This window comes from Cibotium barometz, chromosome 66, assembly GCF_041138505.1.
Source record: "Cibotium barometz isolate CiBa-2024 chromosome 66, ASM4113850v1, whole genome shotgun sequence".
NCBI lineage: Eukaryota > Viridiplantae > Streptophyta > Polypodiopsida > Cyatheales > Cibotiaceae > Cibotium > Cibotium barometz.
Genome location: NC_141111.1, coordinates 9,587,519 through 9,610,666, shown reverse-complemented (window position 1 = coordinate 9,610,666; position 23,148 = coordinate 9,587,519). Strand labels below are relative to the sequence as shown.

At 41.2% G+C, this 23,148-nt stretch overlaps 1 protein-coding gene across 1 annotated transcript; it reads left to right on the top strand.

Moving 5' to 3' along the window:
- The first annotated feature begins 18,046 nt into the window (after window positions 1-18,046).
- On the top strand, window positions 18,047-21,300 carry LOC147602749 (pentatricopeptide repeat-containing protein At4g19191, mitochondrial-like). Its single transcript, XM_086797573.1, has one exon. It carries the CDS (start codon window positions 18,526-18,528, stop codon window positions 21,268-21,270), a length of 2,745 nt encoding a protein of 914 aa, XP_086653699.1. The 5' UTR covers window positions 18,047-18,525; the 3' UTR covers window positions 21,271-21,300.
- The last annotated feature ends 1,848 nt before the right edge of the window (window positions 21,301-23,148 follow it).

Genomic DNA, 23,148 nt, shown 5'->3' with positions numbered 1-23,148 from the left:
GAGCACACAGATTGGGTATCACCAATTATGATTATACCCAAGAAAAATGGAAAACTTCACATGTGTGTCGATTAAAGAAGGTAAATGCGACAACTCACAAAGATCATTGTCCATTACCATACACGGAGCATGTTTTGGAAAGGGTGTAGAAGCTTAGAGTTTTTTGGATGGATTCTCATGATACAACTAAGTGGTGGGCGTAGAAGCTTAGAGTTTTTTGGATGGATTCTCATGATACAACTAAGCATCCATTACACCGGAGGACCAACATAAAACTTCTTTCACCCACCACATGGGGAACCTTTGCATATAAGGCTATGCCATTTGGATTGACCAATGCTCCCATAACCTTTCAAAGATTAATGAGCACAACATTCAAGAATTACCTATAGAAATGGTTGGAGGTTTCCATTTATGATCTATTTGTGCATTTGCAATGGTTGGACCATCTAGCATGCCTAAAAAAGGTGTTTGAATGGTGTCAATATTGTATCGTATATCCTTAAACCCTTTGAAATGTAAATTTTTGGTAAAACATGGAGTGATTATAGTGTCCAAAAATGGGATTTCCATAGATGATAGTGAAAGCAACAAAGGGAAACAGACCTCTATAGCACCCTCTACTCCCTCACTGAAAGGCAACAAATCGAGATAGAATAGAGCACTCCCTCTACTCTCACCATAATGCTCAACACTCATAGTTCAACCCATCAAGAAAAACTCGAGAATACTTAGCAAAGCACACGAAACTTGTAAACTAGGAATGGAGTGAGATAGATGAAGAGAAAAGAGATGAAACTTCATAGCATCAACAAATGTGAACAACTCATGAAATGAGGGAAAAAAAACTACTATTATTATCCAATCGTATCTCAAAAGGAAACCCATATGATCATATAATGGGAGAGGAAACTCTCCTTACATAGAAATCTAATCAGGAAAAAAACTAGCATGATGGGAAAAAAACTTGAAAAGGGAGAAAACACTTGATGTGAAGCTCAACTCCTCTCTCCTACTCTCCTCTTGATATGAAGCTCCTCTTCTCAAATCCCTCTCTCTTTCTCTCTAATTGGTGAAGCAAGATGGTGGTTTATATAGGTTTTTTAGGGGTGGAAAATTCCTCTTCTTTTACTCCCCTCCTCTACTTTTCTTCTCAAAAATGAAAAGGTGCATGCACATTGCAAGGAGACGTGTTAAAAAATAGGCTTTTTTATTTAAAAAATCTTTGTTTTCAGGGCCGACGATCGGAAGAGAAAAAAAACCTATTCTTTTTTTTTTTGCCCAAAGTGGGGTGTGGAGCAACTTTGCATTGCAGCTACTAATGACAACACACTGCCATATGAGGACGACCAAAGATCAATGTCCCTCCTAGATCAATGTCCCTCCCCCCTCTCTTTGCATCAATTAGAGGGAGTGTGGCTCTTGTTGGTCTTGTGGCTCCCTTAGGTACCCAATGCTTGGGCACTTCACGATGTGGAATGGTGCACTCTTTTCAAAGGTGCCCATTGTGTGTGCCACCTGTCGCTCCTAGATCAAAGACGAAACACTGTGATATCCATTTCTCAACTAAAAGTCCCTCTGGATTAAATGGTCGAAGCATAATGAATATAAGACAACCTACACCACCTGGATCGAAGACCAAGCTCTAACACGTGTGAATAGTAGGATAAGAGGATCCGTTAGATATCCACCAAATCTTACTTGGTCATAAGGCCAAAGCCCACACAGAAGCATCCAACTAATATTGATAGCACCACACATCTCTACTACACATCCAAGATCAAAACGTTTGCTAGACTGGCCCACCTACATCATCATAGCTTCTAGAATAATAAAATAGGTTATCAACCCATAGCATAAAATATCTGCAATAAGCCATGCTACCATTATTGAAGAAAATATGTTATCTCTTACATCCACCCTCATGTACTTCTCTAGAGTATGTCATCCTAAGCCTCAAATGTAACTCCTTTTCACGAGAAAAAGTTGCATTCCTCTTTGTGTTTAAGAACTCATTTGCATCATCAAACTAGGCACATCCACATCAAAGTAGGCAATAGATTCTCCCACACAAAGGCATCACAAGTCTCAAATATTGTATAAGAAACTAAAAATATGACATAGCCCTGTAGAAGATCATCAAGAATCATAAAGAAATCCCAAGCATCTCGTGGTTGCACCACACTAACAGTCTCAAAACCCAAATCACTCCACTACTTGCTCTACTGCATAGGCTAAGTCATAAGCCATCCCCCTTGTTTTTGTGTGTAACCTTAAAAACAAACGTAGCCCTCCACACTGTCAAAATGATTGGCATGAAAGGAAAACATATCTAAGACATAAACATATGCTTCCACTACTGCAACAAGATCTTCCGGCCACCAAACATAACACCAAAGTGCCAAACATCATCGCCAAGAACAATGCAAATCATTGCAATGTGAGGTAGATACAAACATAACAACCATTCACCCATTTGCAACCAAAATTACTTGAAAACTTGTTAAGATGTGTAACCACATGCACAACATCTGAAAGATTCTGACAATTGTTATGGCTCACCCTAACCCTCGTGGAAACACATCCAAAAAGAGCTTACCTAGTGAACCGCAACTGTCATGAGGAATCAGAAAGATGGCCGAGCTCGTAACCCTTGAGGTCTCCAAGCTCTACAACTCCTTGTGAAGCTATTCCACTGCGTCTCCTACGAGCGTTGTCACACCGCCCCATTGCACCAAGGGCCTCGTCCCTCCTCTCACCTCACTTCACTCACACACACTCACTTTAGGCTCATAAGAGACCTAATGCTATTACAATGACTACTCTCATAATATATCCATGAAGTACATCACTTAGGACTTCATCCTAACTTGCTACCACACACTCTTGAAGTGGGAATCACCATAATTACTCTGTCACACCATTACGGGCGCCCGTCCAAGTTGTAGCTTTGGACACTATTGCTTCATATCTTGAATGTATGTTCCTTTGGTGTATCTACCGTGACTCCTTGATGTAAGATAATGGTGGATGCTCTTGTTAATCCTAGAATTGGATTAACATTCCCCCCTTCTATGACGATCGCATCCACGTGATCGCATTAAAGACCTTTTTGGTGCAGGGAGAATGAACAAGTTTTGTCGATGGCTTTGATGTTGAATGACGTTCAATGGTCTTTGTTCCTTCCAAAGGAATAAGAAAAGCTAGTTAATGAATGAAGAGGTTAGTGGTGTATTGGGAATTCCTATAACGGGGTGGGGGGTTTTTGCGAATGATTGCATTTTTATATTTGTGTAAGCCCTTTTTTTTTCTTTTTTTCTTTTTCCGTTTTTTTTGGCTCACTTTGTTTTTGTTAATCATCGGCAAGGTTACATGTGATTTTTGTTAATGGGGGAGACACCAAGAGATGTTATTAATGGGAAAGAAGAGAGAGAAGGATCTGGAGAAATATAGACTTAATCCCATCACAATGAGATGATGATTCTCAGTTCCTCATTTGATTGAAGTGACATTCATCATTTGAAGTAATTGGCTTGTGATGATGTCCCTTTGTGTGGCAGGATTCTTGTCAAATGTTGTTGAATAGGACCTGATCATGTCTTCTTCTACCCATGTGCTTTTTATGTTTTTATGCATAATTAAGTGCTCTTAGAAGCAGATTTTCATGAAGTACAAGAATTGAGTCATTTAGACTCTTATTGAACTACTTTGTGTTGAAGTAGCCACTTGTAGGTGAGGATTGAAAGAATTACGTCGACTTGCGAGGCTAATATAGATATCTTCACTAAGAATTGAAGATCATTGATTTGTGAAGATGGTGGCATCGCTTGGAGAGGTTTGTAATTTGAAGGAAAATTCCAAGCGATGGGTTGTACCATTGACTAGGCTTTCGCCCACCATGGCCCCCCCATCCACAGATGTACCTGGAAGTGTTGATGGTGAGGCTTTTGTGCAAATGTTCTCCAGTGCATGAGTATGGATTCATACTCATGGATTAGCTGCTACATTAATTTAGCCAAAAGAATAGTAAACAATAACTTAACACATATATAGTTGCTATTGTGTGATATGGCTTAATCCGTGATGAGGCTTAAATAGTGAAAGTACAGGTTCTTAAGCCGTGAGATGGAACTCCTTGAATTGTAATTCTATGAGATGGAATTCCATGAATTTACAGATTTTGACTTTTTTTTATTTAATGGGTCATGTAGGTCATGATTTTCAAGCAACAGCTTCTTATGCACTCATTTCTTACTACCAGAGGGGTGACAAGAGCATTGTTATTTTGTTCTTGATGTGCTCCTAAGTCTTCGTATTTGATCTTGAATTTGTTGCTAAAATGATGTCGAGGCAGTAGGGAAGACTGTTGATTGTTTACTTGAACAGACAAGCTCTTATTGGTGCTGAATGCACGAGAGTGGTGGAGGGATTTGCTTGCTGTTGCTTGTGATTCATTCTTGTCGACTATAGGTGAAGTTGTTGGGGTTGAAGTCGGTGGTGAGGTTTTCTTCACATTGTTCGATTTTGGTAACCATATGATGGAATTACCATCATAGTATCCTTGTTGTTGAAGTACATGCACATGCACCCATCTTTGATGAACACTATAATTTGGTTACCGATGTGCTTAGTGTTGAGGATTTCTTCTTTGTGCAAGCTTAGGAGACTTTGTGATGCACTTGGGGACCCAAGATTTGGTATTTCTATGGTAGTACCCTTGTGCTTGCAGCAATGTTTTTGGTACCCAGACTTGTTGCATTGGTGGAGTTCTTTGAGGAACTCGCATAGGCTCTTGTGGTGGACGGTGTTGTGGAGTACTCTTCTTCTTCCTTGGCTTTCGAGTGCTTCATTGAGGAAGAGTTTTTGACCGTCGAGGTACCCAAATTTGATTGGCACCTTCATAGTAGCCTTGAGCTACAAATAGCTGCTTCTCCACCCACATTTTGATACTATTAAGATATTGTGATTGTGGGAGTCTTGGTGGAGTTTTCTTTAGGGTTGATGTGGAAGGTTTTGGGCCCTCCTTGAATTTGGTTAGCACTGAGGCTGCAGGTTTGAGACTCATTGGCATTGTTGATGATGAGGTTAGAGTCTCTTGTGGAGTGGCTATCGAGCTGACGAGGCCTTTGAGCGTGTGGTTGTCTCCTTTGGTGAGGTTTGTTGATGAAGATGCATAGGAGCCGAGGCCTTTTCTTTGAGATCCCTGTTAGAGTTAGATGGTTGTGGGCTCTGGGAACTTCTTCAAGAATAGCTGCTGATTGCAAGGTTTTGGCATCGAACTTCGTAGGTGAGGATGGGGTTGAAGGAGTAGAGGCTTTATCGGCGTAGATTGTAGGTCATTATGTAGAGAGGCTTTTGTGGAGGAGGCTTGTATCCTTTTGCATTCAATATCGTAGGTGAGGATGGGGTTGAAGGAGTAGAGGCTGTAGAGGGGCTTTGTGGAAGAGGCTTGTATCCTTTTGCGTTCAGTATCATAGATATCCATTAAAGTTGGATCCTCTTCCTGGTAGTATGGTATTGTCAACTTTTTGTTCGTTGACCAATCATGATAACTCCATCACTAGAAAAGCTTAGTGGTGCTTGGGCAACAGTCCATTTATGTCCCAAGATTAAATTTGCTTCCAACACATACTCAACCACAAAAAACTTGCAAGTGAGGGAGTTAGTTTCAATATACATTATATGTTTAAAGTACCCTAGACATGGCATGTTCAAGTCTTGTGTAAAGGTAATCCTTTTAGGATGTGCCGTGAGTGTTGGTTGACCTAACAAATCCCATAGCTCGAGGGTCATGAGATTGTGTTCTCGTTTTGGATAAAGCTGTGCTTGAGCTGTGGTGATTTTATTTGCAATTTCCAATCCAACCAAAGTCCTAGGGATCTTTTCAGTGGAAGTTCCAGCTCCTGCAAGGTTTCTTCCTCCCGTAATAACAATTGTACATTGCTGGCAGCCTGCAGGAGTGTTCAAGGTGACTATTTGCATGGATTCATCTAGTGAATACAACGATTATCCAAGGTCCACCAAAGACGACATCATACTCAAGGGAATCTAGGGTAACATGAAATGTAAATTCCATATCGCCCCATCGACTGTTTGAGTAGTGTATATAAAGTAACCTGGAACTTCAATGTTTTGTCATTGGTTCCTTTTGCAAGACTATTGCTTGTCGGGGTGAGTTTAGGTTGTCCTATAATGACACCCAAGTGTCTATTGTCATGATGTTATGACTTGCTCAAGAGCTAATCAATGCGTGTTTGCGCTGAACATCATTGCCTGAAGGGAAATCCAACAATACCATGATAGAATCTTCCAAAGGAACCATGGGTGTTTCAGTTATTGTTTCAGCTTCAGATCCTATGTCTGTTTCATATTCCCATTCACTTTCATCCTCTGTTTGGGTCTCAGCTTTTTCAAGAGCACCCAGTGATGCGTACAATGGCACATTTGGCCCTCTGACAATTCTTAATGAGGGTTGTTTGGAAACTTGCGAATCCTGACATTCCTATTTTATGTAGTTCGTTATGTCCTTGTATAACTCAGGTTGAGCTATTAAAGGTGCAAGTGTTGATGTGATGCTGGCTTTATCTCACGAGAGAAGAGCATTCCTTCAAATGAGGTTTTGAAAGACTATTTTAATCTTGTAAGGAAATTATCGAATTCCTCACGTGCTTTCTCAAGCCTATAGTTCGTACAGTCTGTTTCAAATGACTCTTCTATAGAGAGCATGTCTTCCTCTTGAAAGGGAAAGCGGTACTCCTCTAGGCTTTGTATTTTGGTTGCTTTTTTAGGTTTGGCATTATGAGGTTCAATCACAATCGGTGATCGTGTAAGACATTCAACCAAGCTAAGCATGCTCTCGTGAGCTTGCTTTTTGCGTTCCCCATATGTCATGTGATCATTATTATCCATTTGGGGTGGTTGGGTGGGTTCTAGTTTCTTGCTTGGTCTATGTGGTGCATTTGAGCAAAGAGCAAGAGCTTGTTTCATCCTCACTTAGTGATGTACTAGAACTTGTTTCAATCTCTGACTTTCTTTGGTTTTTTAGTTTTTCATTATGTTTACCCATGCAATGACATCGAATTTTCTTTTGGGTTTTTGTATCACTGTGTGGTACATATGGGTGTTGAGGTTTGTGTGGTGGTCTTTGAGGTGGATGCTTCTACATCCTGTATAGCTTTTGGATCTGTTATGTCCATTTTTGGGTTTATATCCTCTACAGGTTCCTTTTCTCTGTCTTTTAACTTGACCTTGGTTTCGATAATTTGTTGTATTTTGTTTTTCTTGGGTTTAGAAGGTTTTGTTTTCTCTTTTGGGTTCTGTTTTAAAGCATGTTCTTCTACCTAGGTTGAGGTATTATCTTTTACGTTCTTTTTGACTGTTTGTCGTGCCTTGGCTTGTAAGCGTGTAAGCACATTCAAGGGCACCGTGGACAATTGCCTGTTTTGTACACTTAAGATGTTAAGAGTCGTATTTTGTGAGACAAGTTGCATTGAAGCAACTCGTCTTGGGCAATCTTGGAACATGTGATCAATGCCACATCATTCACACATTGGTCCACAAGGTGTGAATGACTATTGTTATGGAAGTATCCCAAACTATGCAGTCTGCCACCTTGTGAGGTCCACGACAATAGAAACACTGAACTGTCCGATTAACTGCTTCCTGGAGAAATTTCTACCCTTTGGACTATTTCTGTTTGGTGCACGAGAGATGGAGGTTTTGAGTCCATTGTGGATGAAGCGAGACACTTTTTACTATCATGGTCAAAGGTTTTACAATATATGCAGTATAGAAGAACAGGTGCCTTGTATGCACAATGAGGATTGGGATGGTCGTATTGATTGCATTCATCACAAGGCATTTCACTCCTCACTATTAGAGGTATTAAGGATGTCTGGTTTTGAAGGTTTTCATCCTGTCTTATAGATGTCTGCTAAGCAAGGCTGCATAAAATTCTGGGAATGTCAATTCCGAGATCGATCTTTCTTTTGCCATTACTTCACTTGGTTTAGATGAGAAACATCTCGTATCATGATCATCTTCTAGCATGTTGTCATCTAAACGTATTGCTTCTTTGCAACATTGATCGAATGTTCCGGATTGGATACAATGATCAAGTTGTGTAAGTTGTTATTCTTTCAGATCTCTAATGGATTCATTGGGTTGACGTTCAATTGAATAGAGTTCTATTGTTGCACTCTTGTCTGGAAAAGCCATGTATAAAGGCTGATTTCAAGGTTTTGAAGTTGTTCTTGATCATCGACATCAATGCGATGAACCATCGACTAGCTTTTCCCTCTAAGCATAAGTTCAACGCATGTACCTTAGTGGGGCAGTTGGGATTTCCAAAGGCTTCACATCTCTTTTCAAACATTTGAATGAATTGAACAGGGTTGATTGTTCCGTCATATTTTTCCATAATTTTGGAAATTTGTACGACCGTATTTTTGTATGAATCATTAAGGCCGTATGTGAGTGCTCTTGTTGGAAGAGACTCAGTGAGTCCTTAGGCCACTCCCCTTCCTAGACTAGTTAGTATGTCCAAGGTGTGGGCATCCAGGAAAGGATTGGTACTTATAGGATCTGTGGGAATGTTAGGCAAAGGACCAAAGCCCGGTTGAATCGAAGTGACAAGGGGTGTAAAACCCGATGACACGCTTGTTATAGGCATGGCCAATGGCATGGGGAGGTGAATTGGTGGCATAGATCTCAATGGCCTAAAGATGTCAGCCATTGGGTTGAGTCCTTGTGTCATCCCTAGCAATCCCTCTATCGTGGCCACGTCAGAGTGCCTAAATGCTCCTTAATGAGAAATCATAGTTTTTTTTTGCTTTTTATACTTTTCCACAGCCCATTGTACAGCCTCAAAAGGCTTGGCGTACTCTTCGTTGGATCAAACGGGTGTCCGTTTGCCCTAATTAACTTAGGTGCTATACGCACATGAACAACCTGAGATATTTTTATGAAAAAAGCGTATGCTAGGAACTTCCCAAATGGAAGAGGAGATCATAAAACCTATTTTCCATCACTGTCTCAAGATGAAAAAAATTACTGAGAAATTTTTCCCTGTTTCGCAGCACGTTTTTTAGGGTGTTCCAGAAGGAATTTTGAAAAACTCTGTATGAGGGAGTTGTAGTATTTTTGGAGTACTACAACTTTGTTTCCCTGATTCATTCGTGATCTTATTGTCTAGACCCTCACAAACTAGCCCTAATATGGCTCGTCGTCATTTTCACGCTGTTTTTTTACAATTTTATGGTTTTGGGGTGTTTTTTGCCTCGATTTTTGGGTCAAATTTTGAGGCTGCTGGTCAGAGGCCAAAATGATCGATTTTGACTTCGGACGACCAGTTTTTCGATGAGCCCTAGAGCGCCTTCATTGGATATACGGTTTAGGAGATACATGCCTCCAAACAAGGGTGTTTTCCAAAGTCTTTTTTTTTGTGTGGCCGAGAACTTGTGTTTCACGCCGTGAAATGGTTTTCACGCGTGAACCACACTTCACGTGGAAATTAAATTTCGATTTTTTTTAATTTTTTATCGCGTTGTGAACTAGTGTTTCACGTCGTGAAACGGTTTTCACGCGTGCACCGGACGGACTTCACGTGGAAATTAAATTTTGATTTTTTATTTTTACCGCATGAACTGGTGTTTCCGGCCGTGAATCGAACTTCACGTGGAAATTAATTTATTTTTTTATTTTTTTATTTTTGCTACGTGAACTAGTGTTTCACGCCGTGAACGGTTTTCACGCGTGAACCGAACTTCACGTGAAATTAAATTTTGATTGATTGACTGATTTATTTATTTATTTTTAGAGTCTAGTGGGAAATACGAATTTTCCTTTTGGAGGGGAATATTTTTTGAATTTAAAATGAAAGGGATATGGGCATTTTTCCAAAAAAGATAAGTGGAATAAAAAAAGTCAACCTTTTAATAACACCTCTTACACCCTTCATAAATGACCCCCCAAAATGGATAACTTGACAACTCATGAGCATCTTCTCATTGAATGCTCATTAGCCTTAATGAGTTATGTAAAAAAGTGATTAAGTATTAATCTAAGATTAATTCTTTCACTAATCTTTTCCTCTTTTACACTAATTAGGGACTCTACTTAACCATTAATTCTTAATTAATTCACACAATTGAGCACATCATTGGATAGAGCAAGGGAATGCTAATCTTTGTGCATCAATAATTGTGTAAATTAATCTAATTTAGAAAAATTTAGGAAATTAATTAGACTCTTAATTATAATCTCCTCTTTAAGGCAAAATTAAGTAAAGAGAGTCAAATTTCTCCAATTGATCAAAAGATTGATGTAATTAGGTGTTTTGATGTATCTAGATGCTCTCAAACACTCAAAAACTCCAATTTTGACTACTCATATGATCCAATTAACACATTTTCTAAATTTTTGGCCTCTTGAACAAGATTAATCATCTTTAATGACAAAAACCAGTCCATTAAGAGAAATTAGTCAAATTCAAGGGTTTTTTTGATGGTTTTAATTTTTTTTAAAGATTAAGCTACTCCTAATTCTTGCTAAGACTCTAATCTAACAACAAATATACAATTAAACTAAAATTAATGATCTTAGATCTATGTTTAAACTAAATAGAGCTAACATTCACTTAGAAATGCATTCTCTTGCATTCTTTAATGCAATGGATGCAAACTAAGCCTAATACAAACTATGTGCAAGCCCTAAGAACATGAAAAACCACAAAAATGATAAATTAATCTAAAAATTAAGCAAAAAACATTCTTTTCAAAAATAAAAAAGAGAACTATTCTACACCAAATCTCACACAAATCACCATCAAATCCACATCTTTTTCATGGAAAATCACTAATCAAGATAATGGGCAGTGGGTTATGCGTAGATTAGAGACAAAACGATGGAAAAAACCAAGGGATGGCTCCCCGGCACAGCGGCGCCAAAAAGCTCACCCTAACCCTCCTTGAAACACATCCAAAAAGAGCTTACCTGGTGAACCACAACTATCGTGAGGATCTTTCCAATGGCCGAGCTCGTAACCCTTGAGGTCTCCATCTTTCCAATGGCCGAGCTCGTAACCCTTGAGGTCTCCATCTTGAGAAGCAATTCCACTGCGTCTCCTGCCATGAGCGTTGTCACACCGCCTCGTTGCACTACAAGTCCTCGTCTCTCCTCTCACCTCACTTCACTCACACACACTCACTAGCGTGCATTAGGGAGAGAGATTAGCAAGAGCAAGACTCAATTGCACAATGGGAGAGTATGTTGTATTATGAGAGAAATTCACTTATATACATGGCCATAAGTGTTCACACTCACCTAAACTATGGCCAGCCGAGCACCTTAGGCTCATAAGAGGCCTAATGCTATTACAATGACTACTCTCATAATATATCCCCATGAAGTATATCACTTAGGAATTCATCCTAACTTGCTACCACATGCTCTTGAAGCGGGAATCGCCACCATAAGTGAGAATCACCATAATTACTCCATCACACCATTACGGGCGCTCGTCCAAGTTATAGCTTTGGACACTATTGCTTCATATCTTGAATGTATGTTCCTTTAGTGTATCTACTGTGACTCCTTTATGTAAGATAATGGCAGTAGCTCTTGTTAATCCTAGAATTGGATTAACAAGACAACAATGCTTCATTAACCACCCTATCAGCTAAAAGAATAGATGATTCCATTGAGTTCACATCTTGAAACTCCTCAATGTCACCAAACACAGAGACAAAACCAACAACTAAACACTGCACCTTTAGTGACTCCTCACACCGACCAAAATCTTACCAACAAAAACTCTAAAAATTGAAAAAGGAACCATTGAATATGGGCTAGGAATCACATCTATTACTATCAAACTGACATCATTGTCTAGTGAATTTACATCCTCAATAGCATTCAAAACCATAGAACTATCCTCCTTGAACTCTTTAGAAAATGGATCACCACATAGGTTCACCACCACAAGATCCATCTCGTGTTTATCTTCAAATGTTGCACATATATTATTACATGCCTCAGTATCACCATCCTCATCTACATCATGGACTGGCTCCTAACTCACATTGAGAGATGAATCATCATCATAACATACTTCTTGAATCTCCTCCTAACACATCTCGTCATCATTCATCAATAGATGATTCTTCAGTAGTGCTACTTCTTCCAGCTCAAGAATAGATTCATAAGCTACATACCTATCTTCATCACATAGAGCATGGTTCACCTCCACATTGGTACCAAGCAAATCAACATAAACACAAACACCATCATCCAAGACACTTATCTCCTTGGTTAGCTCCAATACCATAATAGGCTCCTCAAGAATCTCCACATCTAATAGGGAAACATCCACCGTCTTCATCTCGAAAGATGAACTCAAATCTACACTTTTCTTGTCTACATAAACTTTTGAATCAAACATGGCATCATACCCAACACAACTCTCTAAAGAAATAATTGGTAAAAGAGTACCATTAAGTCCTACAAGATTGAACTCCACTTTCTCGATACTATGTAGATGTCCTAATGCCCAAAAAGGAAGCACATATTGTTGAATTTGTGGAAGAAAACCTTGAACATAAATGACCAACAAGTAGGAGTGGTCCAAATCACAAAATAATGCTACAAAATGATCCCATATCAACACAACTCTGTCTCCATAGTCTTCAAGGGTCTCTTGGTCTTCTTGTTTCACATCCTTAAACTGTAACCATAATCTTTCTTGCCTTTGTGCAAAGCTAAACTCATCCACTAGTGCTTGGTGAAGAAGCTCCCAATCATCTTAGATGTTCCCATCTTGCCTTTGATACCAATCCCTTGCGTAATCTCGTAGCCGCTAACTTGCATAAATATCTTTGTCACATAATCATCTCACTGATCCCAATTCGACAAAAGAATTGTGTAACACAAAATATCCACTCATCGGTGTTCTCTTCATCTCGCCCATGAAATAAGAATCAATTTGGAGAAGATGCCATATGTAAAGTTGCTTTCAAGTAATATCCAACATCAGCCTTGTAAAACTGAAGATCACCAATGATCAGTGGGGGCACCAAAATGAAAACAACAAAGGAAAAAAACCTTGATAGTACCCTCTACTCCCTCACTGAAAGGTAACAACTCAAGCTAGAATAAAGCACTCCCTCTATTCTCACCATAATGCTCAACACTAGTAGCTCAACCCATCAAGCAAATCTCAAGAACACTCAGCAAAGCACGCCAAACTTGAAAAACTAGGAACAGAGTGAGATAGACAAACAGAAAAGAGATGAAACTTCATAACATCAACAAATGTGAACAACTCATGAAATGAAAAAAAAACTACTATTATTATCCACTAGTGCTTGGTGAAGAAGTTCCCAATCATCTTGGATGTTCCCATCTTGCCTTTGATACCAATCCCTTGCATAATCTCGTAGCCGCTAACGTGCATAAATAGCCTTGTTGTAATCATCTCACTGATCCCAATTTGCTAAAATTATTGTGTAACATGAAAGATCCACTCACTGATGTTCTCTTCATCTATGGAATAAGAATCAATTTAGAGAAGACACCATCTGTAAAGTTGCTTTCAAGAAATATCCAACATCAGTCTTGTAAAGTGAAGATTGCCAATGATTAGTGGGAGCACCAAAATAAAAACAGCAAAGGAAAAATACCTTGATAGTACCCTCTAATCCCTCCATGAAAGGCCACAAGTCGAGCTAGAATAGAGCACTCCCTCTACTCTCACCATAATGCTCAACACTCGTAGCCCAACCCATCAAGAAAAACTCGAGAACACTCAAAAAGCACACCAAACTTGAAAAACTAGGAACAGAGTGAGGTAGACAAAGAGAAAAGAGATGAAACTTCATAACATCAACAAATGTGAAAAACTCATGAAATGAGGAGAAAAAAACTACTATTATTATCCACTAGTGCTTGGTGAAGAAGTTCCCAATCATCTTGGATGTTCCCATCTTGCCTTTGATACCAATCCCTTGCATAATCTCATAGCCCCCACTGACTTGCATAAATAACCTTGTTGTAATCATCTCACTGATCCCAATTTGCCAAAATTATTGTGTAACACGAAAGATCCACTCACTTGCATAAATAACCTTGTTGTAATCATCTCACTAATCCCAATTTGCCAAAATTATTGTGTAACACGAAAGATCCACTCATCACTGATGTTCTCTTCATCTATGGAATAAGAATCAATTTGGAGAAGACACCATATGTAAAGTTGCTTTCAAGAAATATCCAACATCAGTCTTGTAAAGTGAAGATTGCCAATGATTAGTGGGGGCACCAAAATAAAAGCAACAAAGGAAAAATACCTTGATAGTACCCTCTACTCCCTCACTGAAAGTCCACAAGTCGAGCTAGATTAGAGAAATCCCTCTACTCTCACCATAATGATCAACACTTGTAGCTCAACCCATCAAGAAAAACTCGAGAAAACTCAACAAAGCACACCAAACTTGAAAAACTAGGAACAGAGTGAGATAGACAAAGAGAAAAGAGATGAAACTTCATAGCATCAACAACAAATGTGAACAATTCATGAAATGATTACTATTATTATTGTATCTCAAAAGGGAACCTATATGATCATATGATGGAAGAAGAAACTCCTCTAATCAGAAAAAACACTAGCATGATGATGGGGAAAAAACTTGAAAAGGGAGAAAACAATTGATGCGAAGCTCAACTCCTCTCCCCTACTCTCCTCTTGATATAAAGCTCCTCTTCTCTCTCTCTCTCTCTCTCTCTCTCTCTCTCTCTCTCTCTCTCTCTCTCTCTAATTGGTGAAGTAAGATGGTGGTTTACATAGGTTTTTAGGGGTGGAAAGTCCTCTTCTTTTACTCCCCCTCGTCTACTTTTCTTCTTAAAAAAGAAAGGGTGCTCTTTTATAATTAAAAAAACCTTTTTTTGGGGTCGACGACGACAGGAAGAGAAAAACTGTTCTTTTTTCTACTCGAAAATGAGGCATGGTGGCAACTTTGCATCCACAGTCAATAGCGGCAGTGCACCAGTGACCACATACGAGGACATCCACAAGCGATGGGCGGCCCACACAATGGGCATCTCCAAAAAGGGCGCACCATTCCACATCGTGAAGTGCCCAAGCGTTGGGCACCTAAGGGATCCCCAAGACCAACAAGAGCAATGCCCCCTCTAATTGCTGCAAAGAGGGGGGCCAAAGTCTCCTATAAAGGCTCCATACTTTATGGGAAACAACTGCAAGGGGGGATTATTCAAAGGCTCTCCTTGCACATGGTTTCTCCACACAAAAAAATGTGCTTTATCCCCTCTTAAAGTTAGACAAAAAACACTAAGTTCCCAAGCTTATTCCAAGGCATTGAGATGCCAAGAGTTATTTATCGATATCCACTTTATTACCAACAACATGCATAGACTCCCTACATGATCCAATGTAGCTACTCCATCCTTCCCACAAAGTCCATGAAAAGAGAAGAAAAAGCCCGGATCAATAGTAGTAAAGTAAAACTCATTTTAGAGTTGCCACCACCCACCAATTACAAGGGAGTACAATGGTTTATGGGACATGTAGGCTATTATCAGAGGTTCATTGTGTTCTGTGTTAGTATTGCCAGGCCATTGTATAAGCTTTTGATTATCTTTAAATGGACCGAGGAGTGTCGGCAAGCTTACGATAAATTTAAGAAGGCATTAGCCACTCCGCCTCACCGAATTGGGGTCTAATGTTCATATCAATGCATCAGACTTCACAATTGAGTTGTGTTCTGGCACATGCAAGGGAACACAATTGAGTTGTGTTCTGGCACATCCAAGGGAGCATAAATTGGATTGCCCAATATGCTTTGCGAGTCAACACCTCAATGAAGCTAAGATGAATTATACCACAACCGAGAGAGAAGGACTATCCATGGTGTATGTAGTGAAAAAGTAGAGATGCTACTTGTTGGCTAGTAAATTCATCTTCTTTTTGGATCATCAAGATTTATTGTATTTGCTCAAAAAACCTTGCATGACTGGGGAAATTACTCACTAGTTGTTACTATTAATGGAGTTTGACTTTACTATCAAAGTAAGGAAAGGATCACAATATGTAGTGCTGGTAGATCACATGCCGAGAATACCTAATGGAGAACCTACCCATTGGTATTGATGATGAACTACTAGATGCTACTCTATTTAAATTAGATATGGTATCGAAATGGAGTGAAGAAATCTCTGAGTATCTTGCCTATAGAGTTCCATAGGACAAGCCATTAAACAAGGATAGGATGCGATGACTTATTAAGTTAGTTGTGCCTCATCATATGATAGCTAGTCAATTGTATAAGCTAGGCAAAGATCATATGCTAAGATGGTGTATCAGGGAGGATGAGTTCTTGACCGTTTTAGAAGAAGCTCATAGTGGAATTGCCAGTGGGCAAAGAAATGGCAAGGAAGATCTTGCAAGCTAAGTTCTACAAAATAAATAAGCATAAGACACATTATCGGGCATACCCTAGTGCCATCACACAAGCTTCTATTGATACATGTTACTTGTTAATTAATAAACAAGGCCAAAATGGCTTTATGTCATACATTTTGGTACCTTAATTATGTTAAATTTGCAACGTGAACATGTCTCAAGCATCCGACTTTTGATGTGATGGTGCCCATATGCTTAAATCACCCACGTTTAACTTTGGAATTAGCCAAAACTTTAACCATATATTGCTACTTTCATTCCAAACACCTGTGTGACCCACCTAGGACCAACTTACTATTCTTAAAAATTACTATTTTTAGTATTTTAACCAAAATTTTATGCTTGAATATATGAATTTGTGATGTCCCTTAAACGTTTGTCCTGCTACCCACAACCTACTATTTTTAGGTAGTAAGTGCTTGGACCTAAAAATAGGTGTAACCTTGTGTAGCATTGACTCGGTTAACAAAACGATATAAATCTAGTTTGAGTTATTGTGATAGTGGTGTGTTTTGGTGTATGATGTACATATTTTAGGTTCTATAGTATTATGTTTTGGTTTTAGCTTGGGCTACTATGCTCTAGGATTGGCAGCCTCAATTTGTAGGTGATCTTGATATTTGATGATGTGTTTTGGTCTTAGCATGGCCTACTATGCTCTAGGAAAGCTATGTAATGGTATTTTTGATGTTTAGTAATCTTGATATGACATGTTATATTTTGGTTTTAGCATGGGTTGTGAAGCATGCAACAAGTCACTATAGTTCTTGAAAGTTTATCGAGGTTTAGGTATCAGATATTTCCATTCAAGTAACACTACACTTCCTTCACTCTCTGAAATGTCCTCTTAACCACTAATCATGTGGATGACATGTAGAAATTGAATTGTCATACACCAACCTCACAATGTGTAGCTGTCATCACCCACAATGTACTCATGAGAATGGAGAGGCCACCATCTTCATGAAGGGCATCAACAAAGGGATTGCCATTCAAGTAGATGCCCCTCTCCACACATTGTAATAATGACAAGTCCCTTATAATGTGCTTGTCATTGTGGTTGATCATCCTGGCCAAGCTGTAAAGACGTCCATTAATCCATGTCAACTATGCATTTTGTGCATTCATACCAATTAGTCTTGCTCTCACTTTTCGGCTTGTGTATGTTGACATGAGTCGTGTCAATAGCTCCACAACACTTTGGAAGCCCAAGGAAGCCCCTTTTAACTGGTGCTAAATGGGTGTCATCACGTGGCCTAGTAGATGAAGTGTGCATGGTGTGTACAAGGTAAAGCATCAACAAACTTGTACACTATCTTGTAGATGGTGGACTTGCCAAGGCCGAAATGCTCGCTTATCTCAATGATCCTTGATCCGCTTGCCAGGCCCCACTCCAACTTGCTTCTCCACGGGAATAATCTTGTACTAATTGTTGCAAGAGAAGGCGGTATGGGCCTTCGTTGCAATTGCTCTCTCTAAGCAAGGTGCTTAAATTTTTAAACTATCCCAATGGCAATTGGAAGACTTCCTCGAAGCGGTCATTATGTCCACTAGTAGCTATGTGATTCCACCAATCAAGACATCCTAAGGCATGACATAGAACTCCATAGCCTAGCCCTCATTTGAAGATTGGACTCCAACCGAAGGAGAAGCGCTACCACAAAGCATGAACCTCTTTTCATGCCAACGAACCCCAAAATGAAGAGACGATGCCTGAACACATTAAAGGTCAAGATCGAGCCGAGAGCGTGGAGGGAAACCTATCGACAAAAGTATCGAGAGTGTGAGATGCGAGCATGGAGGCCTGATCGAGAAGAGGGGCCGAGGGGCACAGCCTTGAAGTGGCGAGCGCGAGAGGCGACCAGGCAAGCGAGAGAGATCGCCACCTGGCGTGGCTGAGAGAGGTTGGCGGGAGCTCCACAGGGAGGCCATCGTGTGCACAGGCCGTATCTTTCTTGCAATCTGTTTCACGGTGAGCAGGCTTGTAATCAAACGGCCTCAGTTACCGAACAATAATATAAATTAGGTTGTTGGCTAGTTTAAAGACGAAAGACATGCTCGAGCAGGAGCTAGGGATGAAAAGGGGCAGGCTATTTGCCTATCAAGCTTTCTCAACATCTCTAAACCTCTCTGAACGAGAGTATTTTTTTGGGGACATTTGCTACGCCCAATTCAGGTGTAGACCACAAGATGTCGATGCATTTAATGCAACACATGATGAAGTACATGTGCAGAATGGTATGGAGATGGTGAGGAGAAAGCAACAATCTGATGGATGCATAGCACAAGTAGGGAGAAACAGCGAACAGGAGATGTTGAGGGAAAATCAAAACTTAAGATATGGGTTGCAAGTGGATGAATGTGATGTGGTGCAAGCGGATGCATGCAATGGGGTAAAAGTAGATGGGTTGAATGTATGTAATGTGTCAAATGTTTATGATGGGTGGAAAGTTGACAGTTGTGATGGGCTTAAAGGGGATGTATGTACTCGGTTGAGAGGGGATGCCTCTAGTGGGCTAAATGTATGTGATGCAGTGAATAAGGGTGTGCGGGATGGGTTGAAGGTGGATGTATGTGATGGGGGGAAGGGGGATGTATGTAATGTTGTACAAGTCGATGCATGCATAGCAGCAGATGGAGGAAAGAACATGGAATGGAAGATGTTGAGGGCAAAGGTGAACTCAAAGTCTCCAAAACATTTGGATTTATGTGTAGCACAAGTAGGTGAGAAGAGGTCATGGGAAATGTCAAGTCTTGAGGAGATACTCAACTCCTTGGAGGAAATGTCCACTCTGCCTTCAGTGGAGAACATGGTCCTCATTATGCAGAAGTGCACAAAGGAGAAGAATCTTACTCATGCCAAGCGCATATATGCTCTCATCCGCAATCATGCATCGGAAGGTCATGTAGCCCTTGGGAACCATCTTGTCCAAATGCTTGTGGCATGCAAGGGCTTGTGTGATGCCCAGCATGTCTTTGATAGGTTGCTTCATCGTAAAGAGTACGCATGGACTTCCCTCATACAAGGGTACATTGAAAATGGAGATCCACATCAAACCCTCAACTTGTTTGACAAAATGCGTGAGGATCTTGTGCGCCCTGCCATGTACGCATTTCCAGCTGTGTTGAAGGCTTGTGCCAAGCTGAAACACCTGGACAAAGGCCAACAAACACATGCCGAGATCATCATGAAGGGGTTTGAATTGGATCTTTTTATTGGCAACAGTTTGGTGGATATGTATGCCAAATGTGGCTCACTGGCAGAAGCACGAGAAGTGTTTAACCAGCGGAGGGTTCGAAATGTTGTCTCCTGGAATGCATTGATCACAGCATATGCTGAGCATGGGCGAGGTGAAGAAGTTCTGACCTGTTTAGAACAGATGCAACTGGAGGGCTTGTCTCCTGACACTGCCACATTTATTTGCAGCTTGAAAGCATGTGGCAGTGTAAGATCGATAACCAAGAGCCAAGGATTACATAGTGAGAGTGTCAAGCAGGGACGGGAAAGGGTTTCTCTTATCGGCAACACATTGGTTGATACATATGCCAAATGTGGCTCACTCAAAGAAGCAAAGAAAGTGTTTGAGCAGCTGCTGATTCGAACCGTGGTTTCTTGGACAGCGCTAATTGCAGGGTACACAGAACATGGGCCTGCTGCAGAAGCACTAAACTGTTTCAGACAGATGCAAAGGGAGGGCTTGTATCCAGATGACATCGCATTTGTTTGCAGCTTGAAAGCTTGTGGCAGCATAGGAGCCTTAGCGAGAGGTCAAGAAATACATGCCGAGGTGGTTAGAGCAGGATTGGAAGGAGATTTTTTAGTTGGCAACATTTTGGTAGATATGTATGCCAAATGTGGGCTAGTTGGGGAAGCACAGAAAGTCTTTGATGAGCTGTCAGTTCGAAATGTAGTCTCGTGGACTGCACTGATCGCGGGCTATGCCGAACATGGTCATGGCCACGAAGCATTGAAGTTTTTGGAACAGATGCAAGCGGAGGGTATCATGCCAAATGCTGCCACATATACTTGCAGCTTGAAAGCTTGTGGCAGCATAGGAGCTATAGATAGGGGCCGAGAAATACATGCTGAAATTATTGGAGACCAAGTTTTGTTTGGCAACAATCCAGTGGATATCTATATCGAGCATGTAAGAAAATTACCAAACAGAGATGGTGGACTTGGAGCTGCAGAAGAGAAACTTGCAGGCGCTCTTGTTGACATGTATAGTAGATGTGGATGTATGCTTGATGCTCAGAAGGTGTTCGATGCAATGCCTGCAATAGACCTTGTAACATGCAATGCACTGATTATGGGATATGCCCGGCAAGGAGAGAGTAAACTTCTTGTTCATTTGTTTAATAGGATGAGAAGGGATGCCATAGAGCCAGATGGGGTTACTCTTCTCGGTGTTCTAACTGCATGCAGTCATGCCGGTTTTGTTAGTAAGGCTCACAAGTATTTTGAGGTTATGAGCATAGAATACACCATTGCTTTGACCGTTGAGCATTATAACTGCATGATTGATGTTTTTGGCCGTGCAGGCCAACTCGACGAGGCCATAGCAATGCTAGAGAACATGCCTTTTCAACCTAATCTTGTAACGTGGGGTAGTATGTTGAGTGCGTGTCGCAATGGCAATAATGTGGAGCTTGGAAGGCAGACCTTAGAGTGTGCAGTTGCCTTGCATAAAAACTTGGCTCCAGCGCTCATTTCAATGTCCAACATTTATGCAACTGCTCGAATGTGGGAGGATGTAGAGATAATCAAGGCAATCATACGAACATGGAAGGATCCTTAACATAATGGCTCATGTTACTGTTAGAAGTCATCTCGTGTCTATTTTTATACACCAAGGCCTTTGTTGTGGGTGTGTCCGCCCTTATGAGGTGTTTTCTCATTTTTTCCCACTCTCCGTATTTTTCCCCTATTTTTTTCCATTTTTCTATGGCTTGGGTGGCTTCCCAGGGTTGGCAGGAGGGCCCATGTCCTGGCCGACTGTTGGAACTGGTCCACAACTCCATGTATGAGATGGCCGACTGCTGACAGCTGGCCGACTGGCTATATTTGCTGGTCGTGGAGTTTCAGGGCCAGTCGGCTGCCCTACAGCAGGCCGACTGCTGATGGGGGGCCATATAAAATGGCCCCCAGCCTCCATTCCATTTTGTATCAACCCCGGGATCTTCTTGTGTATATAGAGTAGAGTTACACGCCTCTATCTCTCTCTCTCGTGCTGTTATTTCCTGCACTGCGTTTTGCTCTTGTGTTTCCAGCTGGTCTTCATCTCCGCTGCGTATTTTGACATGGTATTAGAGTCTAGGCTCTAGATAGTTCTTGGGATTTGTGTGAGCAAGAGGGGGACTGTTGTGTTGCTGATTGGTGGACCGTACGGGACTGTTTGGAAAGAGGAGAAGCAAGAGGACGGCGGATTGATTTGCTGGACAACCACTTGCAGGTGTTAGTTCTTCTTTGTTCTCACCCATCCACCCTTTTTCAGAGTACATGACTGATTTGCTGGACAACCACTTGCAGGTGTTAGTTCTTCTTTGTTCTCACCCACCCACCCTTTTTCAGAGTACATTCCCGCAATGGCAGATCTGTTTGAGATGGCCGAGAGGCATGTGAAGATCTCGACACTCCCCACGTTCTCGGTGGACCGTCAGTTGGACGGGAGCAACTACGGCATATGGAAGGTTATGATGGAATCTGTTCTGGAGTCTTACGACCTTGCTGATTTCGTCGTCGTTGACGGTCGGAAGTAGAGGAAAGGGAGTTATCGTCGATCCGAAAGGACCGGGAGGCTCATACACAGATGTGGGATCGTGTCAACGCCAGGGTCCGTTCGTTTATCTTTCTCAACTGCACACCGCAGTTAGTCAATCATGTAAAGCATATGACGCTGGCCACAGGTATATGGCAGCATTTGGTCTCTCTTTACAACAGGGTATCGTCCATGAAGAGGATTTCCTTGGAAGTACAGATGCGGGTTATGAGCCCTGCAAAGTCGACGATGCGAGAGCATATTAACAAGCTACAGGCTCTTCAGCAGGAAGTTCTTCAGGCTGGGAAGGAGATATCGTCAGAGGACATGGCCATAACGTTGTTGTCACACTTGCCCTCTCAGTACTCAGCATTTTACTCGTCTTTGATTACCAGTGGCAGGCTCAGCACCATCACGTGAGAGGAGCTTGTGTCCATGGTCTTGGACCAGGAGGAACGATTCACAAACCCTCCTCAAGGTGGAGGTTCGGAGGCCTTAACTGGCCAACGGTCGAAAGGCCGTAACACGGGCAAAGGGAAGGCTTCGTCGGGAGAAGTCTTCTGAGAAGAAGTCCGTTTTACGGACCGCGAGAAACTAAAGGCAGAGAGGACCTGTAATGATTGTGGCGAGCAAGGTCACTATTGGAGGCAGTGTCCCAAGCGGAACCGAGAAGGGTGAAGATTCCTCAACAACAATCATGAAGACTCCGGCTTTTGTGCACCTGGAGGTGGTGGACACCGATGTTTCATTTTCTTCAGGCAGGGAGGAGATTGGAGGATTCTCCGCAACGGATACTCGGGAGTGGATCTTAGATAGTGGTGCTTCCAGGCATATGACTCCTTTCCGTTCCGGTTTACAGGATCTCTGCAGGCTTTCTGGTCACATTCTTACTGGGGATACATCCACTATTCCAGTTCA

Coding starts and splice junctions, on each gene's coding strand:
- LOC147602749 (XM_086797573.1), top strand. CDS start 18,526: ATGCTCGAGCAGGAGCTAGGGATGAAAAGGGGCAGGCTATTTGCCTAT.